Here is a 22514-nt window from a genome sequence, read left to right as displayed (position 1 = left end):
ATTAACCAGGGCCAACCTTGCTTAGATTCTGAGATCTAACTAGATCAAGTTGGCCTGGGCCATCCAGGTCAGTGCTGCGCACCTTCCCTTAGCCGTGCTAAAAGAAATAAGGAAGCAGGATACCTCAATGGTCAGAGGAAGGATGGATGCAAAGTGACTTGCATTTTTCGGAACAGTTCTTTCTCTGAAACCTCGAGGAAGTGCAGAAATGAACATCATGCAGGCAGGGAAGTGTAGACATCTCATGTTCCCACCTATGCCTCGGCCCTGTAAAGGCAACACCAGATCCATATCTTGCAAACAGAAGCAATGGCAGAGGGTTTCCTCTGTAACTTGTAATCATGCAGCGCTTTGCAGGGTGTCCCCGGGGATGACTGAGAGAGGAGCTGGCACTTCCACTGGGGGAATGGTGTTGCTTGGAAACTAGCAGCTGGGGAGGCATACTAAGGGAAATGTTCTTGGGGCTTGGGTGCTGGGGAGGCCAAGCTGGCTGATTGTTGTTTGAAGTGTATTTAGGGCTCCCTGAAGACAATGACTTCCTGCTGAGCTTCATCCAGCTCTTGTTAGCCTGGTACCATGTCATGGTCAAGAGGGCGATCTTACTTCGAAAGCGAACAAAGTGTACTACACTGTCTCACCATCTTTGTCCCCTTTTGCAGTAACGCCTACTTGAAGTTGACAGGATTGCTGCAAGTGGTTGTGGGGCAAACTGCTAATTGTGTGGCTAAAACTTGGGCTGCACCAGTTTTGGCGGAACGGCAGGATCAGATGCTCCCCCACTACAAAGCTCCTTGCAAAAAAGAAAGCTGGAAGCCCGGGAGAAGAGTAATCGACTCACTGTCTCCCTGACTTTTGCAAGACAGAACCAGGAATGGTTTACAACATGCCTGACGTGATGTGGTTTTGTTTAAAGGCTTTTTGATCTACCCATCAAAGGAGGGGCCAAGGTGGATAGCAGTAGAAGTTAGAACGATAGTACAGGAATGAAACACAGTTGTTAAAAATGCAATGGAGACCCGCTGAAGAGGGAAGAACAAGATGAGAGCGCTTACCGCTCTCCCTCACGGATGTTGGTGCCATGAACACATGAAGCTGCCTTATACTGAATCAGACCCTGGTCCATCAAAGTCAGTACTGTCTACTCAGACCGGTAGTAGCTCTCCAGGGTCTCAGGCAGAGGTCTTTCACATCACCTACTTGCCTAGTCCCTTTAACTGGAGATGCTGGGGATTGAACCTGGGACCTTCTGCATGCCAAGCAGAGGCTCTACCACTGAGCCGCGGCCATCTTCATGTTAGTGCCGAACTCACCCTGCCAGTGGTCTTGAGGCCAGGGCAGCCAAGGGTTTTGCCACAACATCCCGGCGAAGAAGAGGCCTCTATTCCTACCAGCTTTACTTCCCATTTCCCACTTAAACTGAGCTAAAAATTCCTCTGTTCTTGCCAAAGCCTTGTTCCCCCAGGGAGCTCTGGGCTTTTCGGAATACCTGAATAAGAGAGGGGCAGGTGCTTAGCAGATTTGTTTCCCCATATGGCCCCATATGACCTTTTCAGAATTCCAGGGCAGATGATGCGCCTGGAGTGCTACCCAAAAAATGTCATGTGCTCATGATGGTTGGAACTCCGATCCTGTTTCTTGCAGCTTCAGATAACCAAATGAGGAAAGAAGGTGACTAGGATAGCTCTGACCTGCTACCTCACTAGGCCAGCTCCACCCCTAGAGTGTGTGACAACACCCTGTGCAGGAGGCATTGAGTAAGCCTTCTAGGACTGGAAGCGCTTCCTGCTGAAACTCCCACATCCGAGGTAAAGGTGGCCATTCCTGTTGTGGCCTAGCAACTGCAGCATGCTCTCTCTCTCTCCCCTCCCCCAGTACATTTGCTGTTCCAGAGCAAGTACCCCTATTGAAGGGGAGAGCTGTGTGGGCATGGCTGTCGTGGGTTTTCCTGCCAACGCCTCCTCGGATGAGGAAGAGGTAGAAGAAACTGGCCCCAGCCCTTGGGATGCTGCAGGAAGACCCGCCAGGCAAGGTAGAGACTCCCATCAGGTGCAGAGCTGGAGTCTCAGGCTGAAGTCAGCGCGCTATGCCCTTAGCCTCACAGCCCGGGAGCCAAAGCTGCAGCTGCCAGCCTCACCCCGAGAGCCCTTGGAATGCTGGGAAAGGCAGCATGGAGGGAGGCGCAGGACCCGTGCCATAGCATGTGGTCAGCAGCCCAGTACTGGTCCACCTCTACCTGTGAGCTGACCACAGGATCAGAGCTGACACCCACATAGGTTGCTCAGCCATCGATGAATTGCACCTATCCTTGGGTGACGGGGCTGGCTGAGGATTCGCATTAGTTCCTGATCAGGGTTTTCTTTCTTTCCTTTTTTAAAAATAATTTTTATTTTTTAATACAGAGGGATGCAGAAAAAAGAAAAAGGAGAAAAAAAAGTTATTGGGTGGGGTGGGGGACAAAAATATCCACATATCTGTGCCCAAGACACCGTATCATAATAAATTCTTATCCCTCTCACCTACTTCAGACTTAAATTAATAATCTCTGACCTTTATCCATAACATATCCTATTTCTAAGATGTCTGTGTAAAGTGCCGTCAAGTCGCAGCCAACTTATGGCGACCCCTTTTTGGGGTTTTCATGGCAATAGACTAACAGAGGTGGTTTGCCAGTGCCTTCCTCTGCACAGCAACCCTGGACTTCCTTGGTGGCCCCCCATCCAAATACTAACCAGGGCTGACCCAACTTATCTTCTGAGATCTGACGAGATCAGGCTAGCCTGGGCCATCCAGGTCAGGGCATTTCTAAGATACACATATAATATAAAAAGATTAAAAGCCATTAGTTGATTACTAATTATGAGGTGCCATTATAGTAAAGTTCATATCATAAGCAATGCAAATATTTTCTATGCTAATTAAATAAAAACTACCAACTTCAGGTATTAGATACAAATTCTGCATTTAGCTCACTACATATTCAAAAACACTGGCATTTTAGGCGCATGTGTATCATAGTGGTTGCCACCAGCTTAAATTCATCTATTGAGTTCCTTTTCACCAAATATGTTAATTTTGACATATTGCTGTCAGTGTTGTGTCAGGTATGGTTCTTAGGACAACATCCCATGCAACTTCAGTCCTGCTTGAAGAGCTGCACTTCAGTCCTGTTCCTCTGTTGTAGGACTGAAGTACAGTGAGACCCATTCTTGGGGCTAAGCAGCAACTGCACCTGTTTTTCCATGGCAAACAAGTTGGCTAGAAAAGCACTTGAAAGAAAGACAAGGTACCTACTGCTGCAGGTACCTACTTCTGCATTGAATGTACCTTCATGTTATCTGTGGAATTATCATACATGAACCACAAGAGGAAAAATCCCATAAGGTTTAAAGCAAATTTGTCTGTGTACAGCATCACTTGGTACCTAACCTCCCCACCCTGTGATACTGGGTAATCACGTATTCTCCCATATAAAACATAATACTAACTAAATATACATGCCCTGTGGCTAAAATTTCATAATGTTGAAGGCAGTTGATATCGCACTTTGTATTCCCAGCGTTGTATTAAGAGTTTGAAAATGTTGTAAAAAAACATCGCTTTAAAAGGGTTTTTGGATACCACAGCTTATAAATGGTTGGAAGACGTCTTCACAGCTAAAGGGGCCAAAGTGCGAACAGTATTTTTTATAACATTTTCAAACTCTTAATACATCGATGGGAATACAAGTGCGGTAACCCCCATTGTTTGCCAGACTTCTGATAAGGTACAGAGTACTTCTTATTCTGCCCTCTAGGGATAATTAAGAGTTTCTCCCCTACCTAATTTCTCTCTATGTTCTGGGATTTTGAGTTGCATGAGCTTGTTTTTGGAGCCGCCCCACTGCTCTTCGGTTTTCATTTCTGGGTTTTGTTCAGATGGGTGGTGGATGTGGGAACTGCCCTGATGATACCACAAAACATTAACCTTTTGCTCAATTGCATCAAGAGTCCTTTTTTGTGCAGTGATTTAATCGATATGTGTTGGTGCACCTCTGTGGGCTGTGAAAGAACAAGGTATGAACTGAAAACTATGCCAGACTGTGCATAGTTTTCAGTTCATTTCAAATTTCAAAATCAGCAGAGCAAGATACGGGACAGAGCAAACCCATGACTAAACGGTGGAATCTGCTCACCTGTACTCTATAAGGAATTCAAAGTGAAAGCACATTCTACTCAGTCTTAACACTTAAAGGCTTGTGTTTAAGTAGGAATTTCCCAATGCCCTTTGCCTCTGCAGAAAGAACCATTCCAAGCATGCCTACTCATTAGAAGAAGGCAAGGGCTCAGTAAACACTCTTTGTGGGCGGATAATTCTCTTAATGACTGTTCTGTCGTATATCCTGCTTCCATTCGGTCTCCTGGATGCCACAGGAATTGTGTGTCGTCTTGGACCTAATCTGAGAAGCCCATTCATATTTCAATTAAAAGTGATCTGGGTGGGGGAGTCTCACCCCTGTGCAATTTAAACAGTGAGGGGGACTTCTTCATTTGCCCCCTAATGTTCTAAGCACGGAGAGTTCAGTGGCTTTTGAAGACGTGTTTCCAGGGCATTTTGTAGATACGCTTGTTTGCATCCACGAAGACTGAGGCTCTTCATTTATAGCAGCTCAGTGGTACCTGAGCATATTTTTAAACACGTGCCCTTTGGACCAACTGGCTGGAATTGATATCAGGAATAGTTTGCTCTAGTAGCTTCATTTTTTCGTGCTCGCCACGTTGGTGTGCCTGCTTATACTTATTATCTTACAACTCCTCATCTTTCTAGAGCCTTCTGTTGAGCTAGACTGAATGCAAACCCTTCTATGGTCCTGCAAGACAGAATTTTGAATATCCCATACCCAGACAGGACCTGTCCTTGCTCTTCTGGCTCTATTGATTCATTAGCTCATGCCCTTTTGGAATGCCGCTTTTATGAGGAACTTAGATCACGTTATATCTTTCCCCTTTTAACATATAAACCTAATGCCTCTGTGTCTGACATAATGGCTTTTTTATTAAGTGACAGGGTTCCCAAGGCTACATTGTCAGTGGCAAGATTTATTTGGGTCCTTATATCCCTCAAACATTAGATCTAAAAGTATGCTGCTCAAGATCAATGGATCAAGGAGCTTCTAAGGGATAAAGGAAAGGTAGCTTCATTTTTATCTGGCTGATGAGTTTCGGAGGGTGTTGTTGGGAATGGTTGATCGACACCAGGGCTCTTGTGTCATGAGTTTCCACAGGAGTCTATTCTAACACACACACACACCCCATACTTTTTAGTATTTCCACAGGACTGTTGGGAATACAAAGACTTGAAGTTGGGAGATTATCAATAAGTTGAGGTGGTGGGTATCTGGCAGATGTGCCTGGAGCTGATAATGGGCTATGTACTGTCTGAGATTGTCAGCTGAGGCCCTGCTCCTTGTGCCTCCAGATGGATGGCTACTAAGGACAGGCCCTTCTCTGTTGTGTGATCTGGCTTGTGGAATGTCCTCTGTCCAGTGCCAAATGTGTTAACTTTTTGGTACCATGTTAAAGCTTTAAAAAACATTTTCCCAAGCATTTGTAACTTGTTGATTTGTGGTGTGTGTCCCCTTTCAGGCTGGTCTTCTGTTGCATTTCAGGACTTGAGACTTCTTAGATCTGTAATTTTCGTTTTAACCTTTTGCTGTTGGTCACAGTCTAGTTTTTTTAATACAGTTGGGTGTGTTTTTTTTGCTGTTACACTTTTGATGTTGTGCTATGCTGCTTTTATTGTTAATGTTGTTTTATATGACTTTATTTGGAAACCACCTCAAACATATTTTGAGAGTAGTCTATGACTATATTCATCTATCAATGCCCCTTTTCAGTAGCGGCCCCTGAACCTTTGGATGGACAGTCTGAGATTCCTGATTGGCTGGTATTTAAAGCTAAATTGGCTTGAATGTCTGTAGTTGCTGGTTGGTTTGGACCCTCTAACATCAGTGGCCAGCACTCAGGTGTGGGAATCTCTCACCTCCCCCTTAGTGATGGTCCCTTGCTGGACCTGATTATTTATTTATTCAAATTTAAAGCCCACCCTCATCTCTAGCAAGCCAGGCTCAGGGCAGGTAACAATCATTAAAATACATATGATGCTATTTTAGCCACTGATGTGCAAGATGGTTGCAGCACTTAAGAGAGTATCCTAAGGTATTCTTCTCACCTTGCAGGTTCTGTTATCGCCTGAAAGGTGGGATTTAACTCCCCCCACAAATAATTTTTATATAATGGGGTACAGGGGAAAAAGGGAAAAGGAAGGGGGAGAAAGTCGAATAAAAACAATATGTCGGTGTCAAAGCTTCAATATAATAATGATTACAGAAATGGATGCAGTCTGGGGGACAAGATACCGGCTCGACCCATCCTCCCGCCTCTCCTGGCGCCGCTTTCTGGCGGCGCCAGCACAGGCTTCCCGGGGGGCCGACCAAGCTGATACCCACCTCGTCAGATCGGGCTCGGTCCGCTCTCTCCGGAGGCAAGCTTCCCGGGGGCTGAAGGGAGTCCCAGGTGGAGGATGGAGGCGGATTACGCTATCCCCTCTCCCCCCTGCTTTGTAATATGTCCAAGTCTTGATGTGGCAGTCTTGGCATCTAAGCACCGACTAAACGGCCATCCAGGTCCCAGGCCCCGGCAGTGGCGTTGAAGCCACGCCTCTGCACTCAGTGCGAGGGGAAGGCCGAAGGGACAGAATAAAATGATTACATCCATCCATCTTCAATTTAAAACTTACACTATTAAAATCCTATATTGATTATTCATTTATGAATCTTCTAAGCGACATATTGAAAAGCAAAGATATTGGGAGCTCTGGTTGCTTATTAATAATCGGGTAATAACTATTGCAGTACAACTATACATACCCTTTTTTTTTTAAGAACAGTATTCTAGAACCACAGACTTCTAATGCTGACTACTGGTTTAAAGTTCAGCCTCTATACCTGCAAAAAAGCCAGAGAACTTGAAACAGATGAATATTTGTCATATAGTGGTTAGGTAGGATTTAACTTTAATTTCTAGTTATGTCATGGAATCAGAATAAGGAATACAATTTCTACAGGTAGCTTTGGTTTTGTTTTGCAGATTTAAAAAGTAAAGTAAAGGTCCCCTGTGCAAGCATTAAGTCACTTCTGACTCATGGGGTGACGTTGCATCCCAGTGTTTACTAGGCTGACTGTGTTTATGGGGTGGTTTGCCAGTGCCTTCCCCAGTCATCTTCCCTTTACCCCCAGCAGGCTGGGTACTCATTTTACCGACCTCGAAAGGATGGAAGGCTGAGTCCACCTTGAGCCGGCTACCTGAAACTGACTTCTGTCGGGATCAAACTCAGGTCGTGAGCAGAGCTTTTGACTGCCGTACTACAGCTTACCACTCTGCGCCACGGGGCTCCTGGGATTTAGCCAGGAGGGAAAACCTGGTTCCTATTTTGGGGGGTAACAGAAGCTAGGTATCTGGAGCTTTGCTCCCCAGCCACCATAAACTGCTCCAAACTTTGATACTCTAACTTATGCCAGTGGTGCGGTTCCAGTGCTCAGTGCATCCAGAGCGATAGCCAGGCCTTCTGGAGCCCCCCTCTTGCCCTTTGTGAATTGGTGGGGTACTCTGGAATGCACTAGCAAAGACTTGTGGCCGCCAATTGCATGGGAAGATTGAGGGCAATGCTGGGGAAAGCTGCTTTCCAGGGACCCTTTCTTGCCACTCCTGGTTGTCTAGATGAGAAAGCCCAAAAGAAACCCCAGGTTCACCAAGCATGAGCAGACCACCACCAGTGTCTTCCAGAGCTACTAAATCGCTGCTTTTGTTTTTGCTTTTTTATTCCCAGTGTCTCATTCTTAACTTTTAGTGCTTTGAGAGCCAGCATGGTGTAGTGGTTAAGAGTGGTGGTTTGGAGCGGTGGACTCTGTTCTGGAGAACCGGGTTTGATTCCCCACTCCTCCACATGAGTGGTGGAGGCTAATCTGGTGAACTGGATTTGTTTCCCCACTCCTACACATGAAGCCAGCTGGGTGACCTTGGGCTAGTCACACTCTCTCCGCCCCACCTACCTCACAGGGTGCCTGTTGTGGGGTGGGGAAGGGAAGGTGATTGTAAGCCTGTTTGACTCTCCCTTAAGTGGTAGAGAAAGTCGGCATATAAAAGCCAACTCTTCTTTTTCTTCTTTGAGAAAGCACTTTGAATTTTGCTATTAGGTAGAAAATATTTTGACTGTAAGGAATATCTTCTCCTTTCCACACTAAATGGCAGATTAGAGAGGAAGGTGATGTTATGTGGCCATTGTGGTGTAGTGGTTAAGAGTGGTGGACTCTAATCTGGAGAACCAGGCTTGATCCCCTACTCCTCCACATGAGCGGCGGACTCTAATCTGGTGAACTGGGTTGGTTTTCCCCACTCCTCCACGTGAAGTCTGCTGGGTGACCTTGGGCTTGTCACAGTTCTCTCAGAACTCTCTCAGCCCAACCTACCTGACAAGTTGTCTCTTGTGGGGAGAGGAAAGGAAGGCAATTGATTGTAAGCCACTTTGAGACTCCTTAAAGGTAGAGAAAAGCAGGGTATAAAAACCAACTCTTCTTTTTCTTTTTTCTTCTTCTTCAAACTTAACATGCTTCTCAGCCCTGCTGTCTCATTCTTCCTAAAATCAGCAAACCACTCTCAAACAATGCCTCTAGTTAGGGAGAGGAAGATGATTATTGGAATCTATCAAAATCTCTGCCAAGCCACCTATGCTCCCAACTAGAGTCCTGTCCTTACTTGCTGCAATTCGAGGGATGTTGTTGTCAGGGGTGGTCAGTCCTTGGCTTAATTACACCTAATTTCAGACTTGATAATCTAGTTAATTTATTAAGGAGGGAAGGACATGGTACAATCTGTTCTGTAGGAGGTGGGGTTGGAAGATTAGGAAAGTGAGTTGGCCTGTTTCCAGACTCTTCTGTTTGCCTTGCTGCTGACCTGAGGGTATTGTCAGATAAGTAGGATTGCCAAATGAAAAGTTAATGATCCTTCAGCGGGTACATAGAAGGGGGACTGTGGGGAACTTTCATCTTGATGAGCGAAGCTGCATCTGTTATCGTACTTGTGATTTAGTGAGTTTAGAGTATCAGACTAGGATCCAGGAGAGCCAGGTTCGAACCTCCACTCTGCCATGGAAGCTTGCTTGATGATCTTGGGCCAGTCATGCACACGGCCTACCTAGCCTGCCTCACTGGATTGTTGTGAGGATAAAATACTCTATCAAGCTACTTTGGGTTCCCGTTGGGGAGAAAGGTGGGGGTATAGATGAAGGAAATAAACATACTTTCCGACCTTTCATGGATGAAAACAGGGGCACGCTGTTCACCCCCAATAGCCCTGTTATCACAGTAAGGATCACTGACCACGTCTCGTACCTCCCCCTTTATACAGGCCTGACAAGGACTCCAAGAGGAGGGTTTGTCAGCCCTGCCCAACCCTGTCGAAGTGGTAGATGCTCACACACTGCTTTCAAAGGCATCCCCAAGAGCAAAATAAGGACACTGATTACAGGGGACATCTTTGCAGTACTGCAATCCACTTAGATAAAACTTTCATGGTGCTTCAAACGCTTGCTTTTGGATAGAGTCAGTTCGCACATTCAGTTTGGGTAGAGTCAGTTCACACATTCAGTTTGCACCTTTTTAAAAAAAATGCATACTAGTAGCTTATCACTAGACCACTACTGCACTACATGCTTGCTTGCACATGTGAGGTGGGCTATCGCAGACAGAACTTTCATAAAGCTTCAGATCAACTCTGATGAAAAGCTTTATCATGGGAATGATTCACACATTCAGCTGTACAATAATCCAGTTTACTGAAACCAAGTGATGTATGTTTAATATGGCCATCTCCATTACGTGCAATTGAGGGGGGCAGGCATGAGAATCTGGCCCCATCCCCTGCCTATGCATGATCACCGGCTTAATGAACATGCACAGACAAAGTCTTTGCAGATACACACAGCTTCTGTAACCGGGAAGACTTTTTTTAACATTCCCAATCATGGAGGTAGGGCCTGTACATGTGGATTCCATGCTTATGAACCAGTAGAGGTGGGATCTGTGTGCTCATGCTCTTTTCCCTCTATGCACATTGATTTCATGAGTGCAGGGTCATCTGTGTGAATCATTTTGTAAGTGTTTGCAGAGAGGCCCTTACACAGTGTTAGAGCACCTGCCTTGAGTGCATAAAGCCCTCTCAGGTTCAGGCCCAAGCATCTCTTGCTAGACTGATGGTCTGATGTGGTGCAAGACATCTGCTTGGCATGCAGAAGGTCCCAGGTTCAATCCCCAGCCTCTCCAGTTCAAGGGACCAGGCAAGTAGGTGATGTGAAAGCCTGAGACCCTGGAGAGCCACTACTGGTAGACCAGTACTACTGAGTAGACCAGTAGTTCCCAAAGTGGGCAGTACCACCCCCGGGGGGCGGTGGGATCACCTTGGGGGGCACTAAGAGGCAAGGGGGCAGCAGGGGCGTCCTAGAGGTGAGCCCCTTCAACTGTGTTGTTGGATAGGGTAGGGGGCGCTGGAGTTGAGTTTGTGGAACCAAGGGGGCGGTGGCCCGAAAGGTTTGGGAACCACTGGAGTAGACAATATTGACTTTGATGGACCAAGGGTCTGATTCAGTATTAGGCAGCTTCATGTGTTCATGTATTCAGTACTGTATGTTCGGAAGCATGTGAAAGTAAAACCCAGTTCATGGATTGCACCCACTAATATATTTCTTTTTCTCTCAGTTCCGTGAGAATGTCCAAGATGTCATCCCGGGACTGCCTGCCCAAGATGACTACTACCTCTTGAAATGGCTCCGAGGTAAGAGGCATATCTGGGAATTATTGCTATGTAGAAATGGGTCTCCTGCCAACCAACCCAGGATGCACAGTGTGGAGGTGCATCTAAGATTTTGCTGCAACCCATAAGTGGGTCTTTCATCACCACAGGTCTGCCTTTATGAATATGCCCAGATCAACAAAGTGTGCTTATCTGAGAAAGGAATGTAATCCGAAAATAAAGATGCTGCTGTTGGCCTCTGTTACACAATCTAATTTTCTTCAGTTAGACGCATGTTTACTCCTGCCTTGGTCTGAAAGGCACAGAAGCCTTGTTAGCCTCTGTTACAAAATCCAATTTTCTTCAGTTAGACACATGCTTGCTCCTGCTTGATCCAAAAGGCTCAGGAGAAGAAGAGTTGGTTTTTATACGCTGACTTTCTCTACCACTTAAGGAAGAATCAAACCAGCTTACAATCACCTTCCCTTCCCCACAAAAGACACCCTGTGAGGTGGGTGGGGCTGAGAGAGTGTGACTAGCCCGAGGTCACCCCGCTGGCTTCATGTGTAGGAGTGGGGAAACAAATCCAGGTCACCAGATTAGCCTCCGCCGCTCATGTGTAGGAGTGGGGAATCAAACCCGGTTCTCCAGCTCTGAGTCCACCGCTCCAAACCACCACTCTTAACCACTACGCTGGCAGAAGCTTTGCATGAGCAGAACTGGGAGACAGATCAGTTGCTACCAATCCAAACAGGTAGATGCAAACTGCCTTGCTAACAGCCCCTTCTTAAGCACTATGACTTAGAAGTAAGAGCCCCTGAATTCAGTAGGGCTTTCTTCCAAAGGAGTATGCTTGAGACCAAGAGTTCCCTGCCTATCAGGCAAACCTTTTGATGGCTGCAGCTCCTTAGCCTGGGCATACAGTAATTGGGGAAAGGGGGGGGCATTGCATATTGAGTCTTTGCCAATTGTGAAACTGATTGAAGCACAGGATGCCAAGCTATGCAGCTGGCAGCAGAGGATCGGTGTCCTGACCAAGCAGGTTGCCTTCCAGCAGAGTATGTCTCCCCCTACCCTTTTAACCGTGCCACAGTGTTGGGCAAGAATTTATTTTAAGGCTGCATAGATATAAATATCAGGACATGCAAGTGAAGAACACATGCCCCCCCCTCTCTCCCCTGCAATGAGAGAGTCTACACAGATTGCAAAAGGAAGGATGGTGGTGCTTAACTATTACACCTAGCAGCCAGTCTTTCCCTGAAAGTCTCCTTTCCCTACCCCTTGTTTGCAAGGTAATAAGGAAACGCTGGCATGGGAAAAGCAACCAAGGAAGGGGCAATGTTTAAAGTGAAAATGTTTAAAGTGAGGGGTCTGGAGACAAAGTTTAAAGTGAAAAGGTTTAAAGTGAAATGTTTGAAGTGAGGGGTCTGGAGACCAAGTCCTATGAGGAAAGGTTGACGGAGCTGGGTATGTTTAGCCTGAAGAGGAGAAGACTGAGAGGGGATATGATAACCATCTTTAAGTACTTGAAGGGCTGTCATATAGAGGAGGGTGCTGAGTTGTTTTCTGTTGCTCCAGAAGTCGGATCAGAACCAATGGGTTGAAATTAAATCAAAAGTGTTTCCGTCTAGACATTAGGAAGAATTTTCTAATAGAGCAGTTCTTCAGTGGAACTGGCTTCCTCGGGAGGTGGTAAGCGCTCCTTCCTTGGAGGTTTTTAAGAAGAGGCTAGATGGCCATCTGTCAGCAATGCTGATTCTATGACCTTAAGCAGATGATGAGAGGGAGGGCATCTTGGCCATTTTCTGGGCATGGAATAGGGGTCACTGGGGGTGTGGGGGGGAGGTAGTTGTGAAATTCCTGCATTGTGCAGGGGGTTGGACTAGATGACCCTGGTGTTCCCTTCCAACTCTATGATTCTGAAAGCAGCTAGCGGTGACAGTTCTTGGTTCTGCTGCAAAGCACTCCTTTTTCTCTTCCAGTGCAGGGTACTAAAGCCTTCTTTCTGGTCATGGGAAATCTTACTCAGAAACGCTCGCTTTCAAGCATATCTTTTCCAACAGAAAGGGCTATGAGCTTACTTTTAAAAGACAGGGAGAGGGAGAGCTGAGATTCATGAGAAGGTGAATTCTGCAGCTTTTCTGCTGCCCCGCAGAAAGCAGTCCTTTGCAGAGCTCTGGAAAGGCATCTCCTGGTATTGTCTGGTCCAGAGCCAACAGATCAGATCATGAAGCCCGATTGCAGAAATAATGCAAGGGGCTTTATCTTCCCTCACTGGGATGTGTAAAGGCATATGAGTAGGCAGGTACTTAAATTAGAGCTGCCAACTCTGTGTTAGAAAAGTCCTGGGGATTTGGGGGTGGAGCCTGGGGAAAGGAGGGAGCTCAGCAGGGGTGTGATGCCATAGAGTCCGCCCTCCAAAGCTGCCATTTTCTCCAGGGGAACTCACTGCTGTAGTCTAGAGATCAGTTGTAATCCTGGGAGAATTCCAGACCCCACCTGTAGGTTAGCAACCCTACTTGTGTATGTTTGTGTGTATATTTTAATAGATCAGCATATGCAAATAAGGCTTTTTGGGTGGAAAAATGAGCCTTAGCCTTAGAATGCTGAAGGCAAATGGCAGCCCAACACGGAGTACACCTTGCTTCAAGAGACCACAGGGCTAATATAACATTGTGGCTAAGAGTCTAAGCTGAAGAGTCTCCTCTCCATTTTATCTTCACAACAACCCTGTGAAGTAGGTGCGGCTAAGTGTGTGTGTGTTACTGGCCCAAGGTCACCTAGCAGGCTAGGGATGCCGGCCTCAAGGTGGAACCTGGGGGTCCCCTGGAATTACAATTCCTCTCCAGAATACAAAGATCAGTTCCCCTGGAGAAAATGGATGCTTTGGAGGGTGGACTTTATGGCATTGTACCCCACTAAGGTCTTGTCCTCCCCAGGCTCCAACCTCAAATCTCCAGGAGTTTCCCAACCTGGATCTGGCAACCCCCCATCCCCTGCCGGTGGCCGGGGGGGGGGGAGGGACCTGAAAACCCTACAGCAATCATCCATGGCAGTGGGGATTCGAACCTGGGCTTCCCAGATCCTAGTCCAACACTTTAACCACTACACCATGCTGGCTGTCGATGGTACTGGGTTGTTGGAATGAATGAAAGAGAAAATATACGTGAAGCACTTTAAAGTGTTCAAAATGCTAAAAATGTGAATCAAACAAAATTCCATACATGTAACTTGTGCAAATTGGTTAAAAACAAAACAAAAAACCAATGGCCCACCTCATTTGGGGAGGGGCTGTGGCTCAGTGGCAGAGCCTCTGCTTGGCATGCAGAAGGTCCCAGGTTCAGTCCCCAGCATCTCCAGTGAAAGGGACTAGGCAAGTCGGTGATGTGAATGACCTCTACCTGAGACCCTGGAGAGCCGCTGCCGGTCTGAGTAGACGGTACTGACTTTGATGGACCAGGGTCTGATTCAGTAGAAGGCAGCTTCATGTGTGTTCATGTGCTCTTTGCAGGCCTCTTCCTATTTTCTGCAGGCCACTCCACCACTTTGCTTATGGAGAACATTTGCAGTCATGAATTCCCAACTGCTTGGTCTCCTTTCTCCCAACTCAATCGTCTCCAACCTGGGCAGGGTTGCAAAGTACAGCCTTCGATGACCTCTCATTAGTACAGGTTCTACTACTTGGGAGTGTGTTCTGCAGCCCCGCTTCTTGGGAAGATCAGGGCCAAGTGACAGGCTTTTTGATGATTAAGATGATCACAGGTCATACTTTATCTGCTGTGGCGATACGGCCCTGATAGCCGCCAGATAGTTTTAAGTCTTGTCAGCCTTTTCCCGCAGCCTCCAGTGCATCAAAGTTGGCTGCGTTTTGAACATGGGTCCCCCATCAGGAAGTCCGTGAACTACTGATAGCTAGCTGGCTGGCTAGCTGCAGAGTACTTTGTGCATCCAAAGATCACGGAACTGCTCTAGGCAGGCTGTTTTTCTTAAGCTTTTATTTCCTAGGATTTTTCTCTGGGCTTCTTATCTGATAACGTCTTTTCTGGTGCTCTTCCTATTTCTGTTTCTGGGACACTACAAAACGTGTGCCAGGGGTTGGTGGGAAGTAGCTGTCATTACAAGAAAAGGTTGGTGACTAGAGTTGCCAACCTCCAGCTGGTGGCTGGAGACTTCCTGGGATTACAACTGATCTTCAGGAGACACATCAGTCTACCTGGAGAAAACATCCTTTTTGCTCTATGGCATTATACCCCATTGAAAACTCTCCCTTCCCCAAGCCCTGTCCTCCTCAGGCTCCACCCCCAAAATCTCCAGGTATTTCCTAATCTGGAGCTGGTGGGCTCTATGGCATTATACCCCATTGAGGTCCCTCCCTTCCCCAAACCCTGCCTTTCTCAGGCTCCACCTCTAAAATCTCCAGGTATTTCCCAAAACAGAGCTGGCAACCCTGTCGGTGACCCCTGAAGTTATAACTATATAGGAGTGAGGAAGATGAAGGACAAGTAGATCACTGCGCCTCTGTGACGAGGAAAGGTTTGCATCCATCAAAGCAGGCCCATCAAAAACCCCAACTGTGATGCTTCCACTCTTGTTCAGTGAATATGATGTGTGACTGCGCCTCTGGGTGGTGCTGTGTGTGTGTGTTAAGTGCCGTCAGGTCGCTTCCGACTCAAGGCAACCCTAAGATCAAAGTCCTAAATGTCCTATCAAATACTCCAAAATGTCCTATCTTTGACAGCCTTGCTCAGATCTTGCAAATTGAAGGCCGTGGCTTCCTGTATTGAGTCAGTCCATCTCTTGTTGGGTCTTCCTCTTTTCCTGCTGCCCTCAACTTTTCCTAGCATGACTGTCTTTTCCAGTGACTCTTGTCTTCTCATAATGTGACCAAAATACGATAGCCTCAGTTTAGTCATTTGAGCTTCTAGAGTCAGTTCAGGCTTGATTTGATCTCTAACCCACTGATTTGTTTTTTTTGGCAGTCCACGGTATCCTACCTGACAATTTTCTCTGCCAGAGCTAACTATTGGAGAACTGGGTTTCCCTCTGAAGTGGTAAATTCCCCCCTCATAGAGCAGCATTCCGATGACTTTCATTGGCAACAGAGATTACATGCCTTTGTGTACTGGAGCAGAGTCGAATAAAAAAGAAAAGGGGAATGAAACCCAACCTAAAAAACAGAAGCTGGGTACCCAAGGTTGGGTGGGATAAATAAAATAAATTGATAGTGCCTTAAATAAATCATATTTTCACTATGTCAAGATAAAAGTTATTTAAAAAAATAGTTAAAACAGCACAATGGTATTTCCTAAGGCTGATATACTGTAACCACACACCAGACGTGTTTTGGCCTATTTGGCCTTCCTCAGTGGTCAACTGAAACCCACGTAAAACATACACACATATTTACAGATATATAAACATATACAGACATATATCAGACCAGGCATGTATATAGATCTGGATAACAGCTGATTCACCAATTTCGTGTCGGTGGGACTGATGCGTGATTGTGGCCAGTGCTTGTGCGTCTCTGAGTGTAATGTTGTGGTCTCCCTCTAGATGCAGTAAGAACAATATTATGTCAAAGTGGTTTTCAGGGTTCACCTAAAACGTCTTGGAAACTCAGGCAGAAAGTCTGACTGTCCAGTACCTTGTATTACACATCCCATACAATCTGGCCCATGGGGGTGGGATGTGAGTCTCCCACAGAAGCCCTATTGAACTGAACGGGAGCAACTTTCTTTTGCACGGCTCCTGTTGGCATCAATGCAGGGCTTGGGGAGGAGAAATTCCCGGTGGATGATGCAATGTTGGCATCATCGGTGTCTGCTTCTCTCAAGGGAATCCATAATTGGGGGACCATCTCAATTAGATGTGTCCGTGTCCCCAAGTCTGACCCATGGATACTGCTGCCATTTTAAAGCTTTGAGGGCCCAATACTGACTGGGCCTGCAGTGTGGTGGGATGAGACGCTCTTGCCAGCATGGTGTAGTGGTTAAGAGTGGTAGACACTAATGTGGTGGTTTCCCCACTCCTACACACGAAGCCAGCTGGGTGACCTTAGGCTAGTCAGAGTTCTCTCTGAACTCTCTCAGCCCCACCTACCTCACAGGGTATCTATTGTGGGGAGGGGAAGGAGAGGCGATTGCAAGCTGGTTTGATTCTCCCTTAAGTGGTAGAGACAGTCAGGATATAAAAACCAACTCTTCTTCTTCTTGTCCCCCTTCCCTGTGGCTCTTCGGGTGCTAAAACAGCTGCGGGGAGAGGGGGTACAGCTATTTTGGCACTTGAAAAGGTATACAGGGGAAGCAAACAAAAGCAGGTCATTCCATGGCGTTGTGGGTCTGCTCAAGCTGAGGCCTTCGCAGCACTTTTAAATTACCTCATTAGAATAATACCTCATTAAATTACCTCATTTAGGCTTTAAAATAGTGGCAGTGCCGCCCATGAGTTGGAAGCTGCCGCCTCTAGTTTGGCCCTCAGCCTTGTAAGTGTGCTGCCTCTAACTTTACACCTAGGCAAAGCCTTCAATAAGTATAATTTTGTTTTATGAGCAGCTAATCAGAGAGTCTGATTATCTAACTCCCCCCCCCCCCCGGACATACTGCATATGCATCTCGGTTTCCCCAGAGGAATAAGGACCACTCTGAGGGAAGGAAGCCTGATTTGCTGTTATGTTGAAATGTGCGAGCTCTTTGTTCTAACACTAAACACCTTGCTCATGTTGCAAGCAGGAAAATCTCATTCCACCATCCGCCCATCATATTGGATCACGTTTCATTTGATGGTGAGAGAGAGAAACAGGAGCAGGCCCCCACCAGCAGTCACCTGTAATCTAGGGGCCAAACCGGTTGTACTAGTAGTTGCTTGGCCGTACCTGATAGCAAAGCATTCTCCATAAGACAAAAAAAAAATTGCTGATCTGAGACTGTAAGAAAGTCATGGATGAAAGTGTAGTCCAAGTAGTCGAATTTTTGAACGTTTTGCTATAACCTTGGAAAAGAGGAAAGGGAGGGCGAGTGTTTGAAAAGCTGAAATTCTTAGCTAAAAACTGTTTGTAAAGGAGTAGCCCTTGAGAGGGCTTTTCCCCCACCCTGCCCCAATTGTTTGTTTAACGGACAGCCAACTATTAGTTTTCTTCTTCCACCGGTGATTCCGATTGCTCAAAGAGTTTCATGTCGCACTCTTTCCTGCTCTTGATCTGCTAATGATAGGCATGGTTGGTGGGGATGATCCAGGATTTAGGAGGGTGGATTTTAGCATTATGCCAAAACGGCCCTCCTACTTGTATCTAGGTGAACCTCCTCTGCTGGGCAGAGATAACCCCCTAAGCACAGTTTGTTGCTAGTCTGCCAAGTCCAGAGAAGAGGAGGCGCATGGCATGCTTTAACCATTTAAAGGATTCCAGACCAACTGAAGAAGATGGAGTGTCTCCATTGGCTCAAAGCACTGTCAGTCAATACATGGGCTATTTCCACTGTCAGCAACTCTCCCTGTAACTTTGAGTGCAACGGTGAACACGTTACGTGTTCACAGTGTGTGTGTATGGAGGGGGGGGAGAGTAGAATTGTAGTGCCTCTTTCTAACACCGGTGATCTTGTTGCAGCCAGATGTTTCGATCTCCAGAAATCTGAAGCCATGCTCCGGAAGGTAAGACATTTTCAATATTTCCCCCTGGTGTCCTCCTGCCTCCTAGCAGGATGCTCACTTCTAGATAAGCCCCCTCCCATTCAGCATCCCAGCATCTCCTTCCCTGGAGGTTTTTAAGCAGAGGCTAGATGGCCATCTGTCAGCAATGCTGATTCTATAACCGTAGGCAGATCATGAGAGGGAGGGCACCTTGGACATCTTCTGGGCATGGAGTAGGGGTCACTGGGGGTGTGTGTGGGGGTAGTTCAGAATTTCCTGCATTGTGCAGGGGGTTGGACTAGATGACCCTGGTAGTCCCTTCCAACTCTATGATTCTATGTACTTCTCAAATATTTGGCTATCAGCAATTTCTGCAGTTTTTGAAACATCTGAACACCTGTGGTATATTGGTCTTAATACAACTTCGTAAATGTCACGCTCATTTTGCAAAGAATCAGAAAACAGAATATAGAGAGTTTGTGTGTGCACATATCTACCTAATCTATTTAAAATCTGACTCCCGATTTGGCTCCAGGTTGCGCAGGGGAGCCACAAACAGTCTGGGGAGATGTTTTCTGCAAACCTTAAAGGTTTAAGAACATTAAGAAAGCAGGGGGTGAGGAGAAGTTTAAAAAATGTCTAGGTTGCCTAGGTAAGTCAAAATGACTCTGCTGCAGTTTCACTTTGAGACGGGAAGTGAGTTGAGGAGAAAGAAGTGAGCAGGCAGGAAAAACAAGAAAGATGAGGAAACAGGAAATAAAAATGGAGCAAACGGGAAATAGAGACTGAAGGTATGGAAGAAAGCAGGAAATGAGGAGAGGCTACGATGGGGAGGGAAAAGGACGGAAGGTGAAGTGGCAGATAAGCAGGAAGCAGATAAAGGGGAGATGTTGCAGGGGTTGTGAGGAGTGAAGGAGGGAAAGGGTGGGGTGGGGGTTGAGATTCTGCTCGCCATGAATTCTCATGGGTCTCCTGTTTGTATTCTACTCTGATTCCAGCACTGAACCATTTCTCTCTTTCACACCTGTTCCCTCTTTGGGTTTGTTTTTAAACAGCATGTCGCATTCCGGAAGCACATGGATAGTGAGCATATCCTCGAATGGGAATGTCCAGAGGTGAGTTGCCTAATGACTTGGCACCCTGTGTGCATTACCTCCAACCAGTGCTGGATTTCTCCACAGTTCTAGTAATGCTCACCCTGCTGTATCAGTCCTTTTATCTGAATGTGTGTGTTTTTCTCCACCACCACCCCAGGTTGTTGACAAATATATGACTGGGGGACAATGTGGTTATGACCGGAGTGGTTGCCCTATCTGGTATGAGATCATCGGACCTCTCGATTGCAAAGGGATCCTTTTCTCAGCTTCTAAGCAAGATTTGCTCAAGAAAAAGTTCAGGGATTGTGAGAATATACGGAAATTGTGTGACCACCAGACAGAGATGGTAAGGCACTGACATGCCAACAGTGGCGCTTGTAGTACCGCCACTAGAATATTTGCTCTTTTTGTAGTGGTGTAGTAGTTAAGAGCAGTGGTCTGGAGCGGTGAAGTCTGATCTGGAGAACCGGGTTTGATTCCCCACTCCTCCACATGAGCGGTGGAGGCTAATCTGGTGAACTGGATTTGTTTCCCCACTCCTACACACGAAGCCAGCTGGGTGACCTTGGGCTAGTCACAGCTCTCTTAGAGCTGTCTCAGCCAAGTTGGTTTTTACACGCCGACTTCCTCTACCACGTAAGGAAGAATCAGTCGGGTTTACAATCACCTTCCCTTCCCACAGCAGACACCCTGTGAGGTAGGTGGGGCTGAGAGAGTTCAGAGATAACTGTGACTAGCCCAAGGTCACCCAGCAGGCTCCATGTGTAGGAGTGGGGAAACCAACCCGGATCACCAGATTAGCGTCCGCCGTTCATGTGGAAGGGGTGGGGAATCAAACCTGGTTCTCCAGATTAAAGTCTGCCGCCCCTAACCACAACACCACGCTGGCTCTCAAGACTTTGTGTTCATGTGTCAAGCTTATCTGATTTTGGGGGGGTTGTATTGGATTTGATATAAGGGAGAGATAGCATGGAGTAGATTGCTTAAAGTTCTTAATCATGTGTTAGATGCTTTCTTTCAGTCTTTTAGATATTAGTGTTTTGAAGTTGACTTGTACACTTCGGAGGTTGTGGGTCTTATTTGAAGGGCTTAATCACACATGACAAAGCCCTCATGCATCCCTATGCATCCACCCTGGTTCTGTTGAGCAGACTAGGCAGTCCCATGCTCAGAACTTAATTCTGAGGTGTCTGAGGACCCAATCTGAATTGGGACAATGAGAAAAGAGTGTTTAAGCCTCCCACCACCGCCGCTGTGTTGTTTTCCCAACCTGAAGGCCCCACCAAGCTGCTGTTTACTCTCTTGGAGAAGCTTGCACGTACTGATGGGCTGAACAGTACATTCCAACCTGTAGAAGGATAAATAATTCATGTGTGTACTTGATGATGTTTTCGTCCTCTTTGGCTCCCAATTCTGTTCTTTCCTCTTTAGCTTGGGAAGAAGATTGAAACAGTCACGATGATTTATGATTTCGAGGGGCTAGGCCTGAAGCACCTCTGGAAGCCGGCCGTAGAAGCCTATGGAGAAGTGAGTCTGGGGGGGGGGCTGCATTGGCACACAAAGTCTTTTTCTTGGTGCACTGGTAGGGTTGCCAACATCCAGGTGCTAGTTGGAGATCTCCTGCTGTTACTACTGATCTCCAGCCAATAGAGATCAGCTCACCTGGAGAAAATGGCTGCTTTGACAATTGGACTCTTTGGCACAAGTCCCTCCCCAAACCCCACCCTCCTCAGGCTCCACCCCAAAAACATCCCGCAGGTGGCAGAGATGAGCTTGGCAACCCTATGCACTGACTCACTAGACTCCAGTTGGAAATGTGTTGGAGGAGCACAGTTCCCTTGGGACTCCATAACACAGGTGGAGAATAGAGAAATCTAGCACAGTTGGTTAAAGGGGGGGGGGAATGGAGGAGAGAGATTAGCCTGTCAAGACCTGAGAGCTTACAGAGGTCTGGAGAAGATTGATTTGAGGAGTATGGAGGAATCCCCCCCCCAGTTCTTCATGGGGGGCTCCAGCTTGTGTGGGCATGTATTTCTTTTGTAAATCAGTTTGGATGTGCTTAGAAGAAAATTGCTTGAGAAACATTTCAAATAAACAATTTGTCCCTCTTGATTTTATTTCCTTGCATTTACAGCTTCTTGCCATGTTTGAAGAGAATTATCCTGAGTCCCTGAGACGTATTTTTGTTGTTAAAGGTGAGCACTGCTTTTCCGGGCACTTTGCATATCAGCTTTGAAAATGCTCATGGCAGCTATCGCAACGCTACATGTTGGCACTGTCTTTTGCCTTGTTGCAGCTCCCCGGCTCTTCCCTGTAGCTTACAATCTGGTGAAACACTTACTGAGTGAAGATACTCGCAAGAAGATCGTAATCCTGGGATGTGAGTAACTCAGCTTTGCTGGTTATTTCTAGCACCATTCCCTATCTATACGATTAATTCCCACATGTGCCTCCTGCCTGCAGATACCTAAATCTGCAGATAGGGAGCACACTCACCCCAACAGGTTTTTCTGCAGACTTGGGGTTTAAATACCTCCAATTAAAAAAAAATGTCTGCACATGTGCGGACAATGCTCTTACCTGTTGAAGTGGCAGTGGCCATCTAGTCCAACCCCCTGCTTAATGTAGGACCAGCCTAGAGTATCGCTGACAAGTGCTTGTCCAGCCTCTGCTTAAAGACTGCTGGTGAGGGAGAGCTCACCACCTCCCTAAGTAGCTGATTCCACTGTCGAACAACTCTTACTGTAAAAGGTTTTTCCCTAATATCCAGACTGGAGGGAGAGGGCCATAGTCTTGCAAAGGGGAAAGCAGCCATGACTAACACTGCAATCCTAAGCAGGTCTTCTCAGAATCCTATTCTGGTCTAGTCAGTGGAGTTTAGTCCCAGGAAAGAGTTCTTAGCATTGCACTCTGAATGACCAATTGAATATCAAGTGTGTGGTGACAGCGGAAGATGGAGGAGTCCCAG

At 46.6% G+C, this 22514-nt stretch overlaps 1 protein-coding gene across 1 annotated transcript in view; it reads left to right on the top strand.

Moving 5' to 3' along the window:
- Positions 1-22514, top strand: part of SEC14L2 (SEC14 like lipid binding 2) — a 35004-nt gene that overhangs the window by 4150 nt on the left and 8340 nt on the right. The window contains exons 2-8 of the mRNA XM_056859408.1: positions 10787-10862; positions 18427-18470; positions 19505-19564; positions 19704-19892; positions 20978-21073; positions 21681-21741; positions 21843-21926. Of these exons, the coding sequence (XP_056715386.1) occupies positions 10787-10862; positions 18427-18470; positions 19505-19564; positions 19704-19892; positions 20978-21073; positions 21681-21741; positions 21843-21926 (610 nt within the window). The remainder of the gene's footprint in view (positions 1-10786; positions 10863-18426; positions 18471-19504; positions 19565-19703; positions 19893-20977; positions 21074-21680; positions 21742-21842; positions 21927-22514) is intronic.

The sequence above is a fragment of the Euleptes europaea genome, chromosome 13, assembly GCF_029931775.1.
Source record: "Euleptes europaea isolate rEulEur1 chromosome 13, rEulEur1.hap1, whole genome shotgun sequence".
Classification (NCBI taxonomy): Eukaryota; Metazoa; Chordata; class Lepidosauria; order Squamata; family Sphaerodactylidae; genus Euleptes; species Euleptes europaea.
This window is presented reverse-complemented; position numbering and strand designations above follow the sequence as displayed.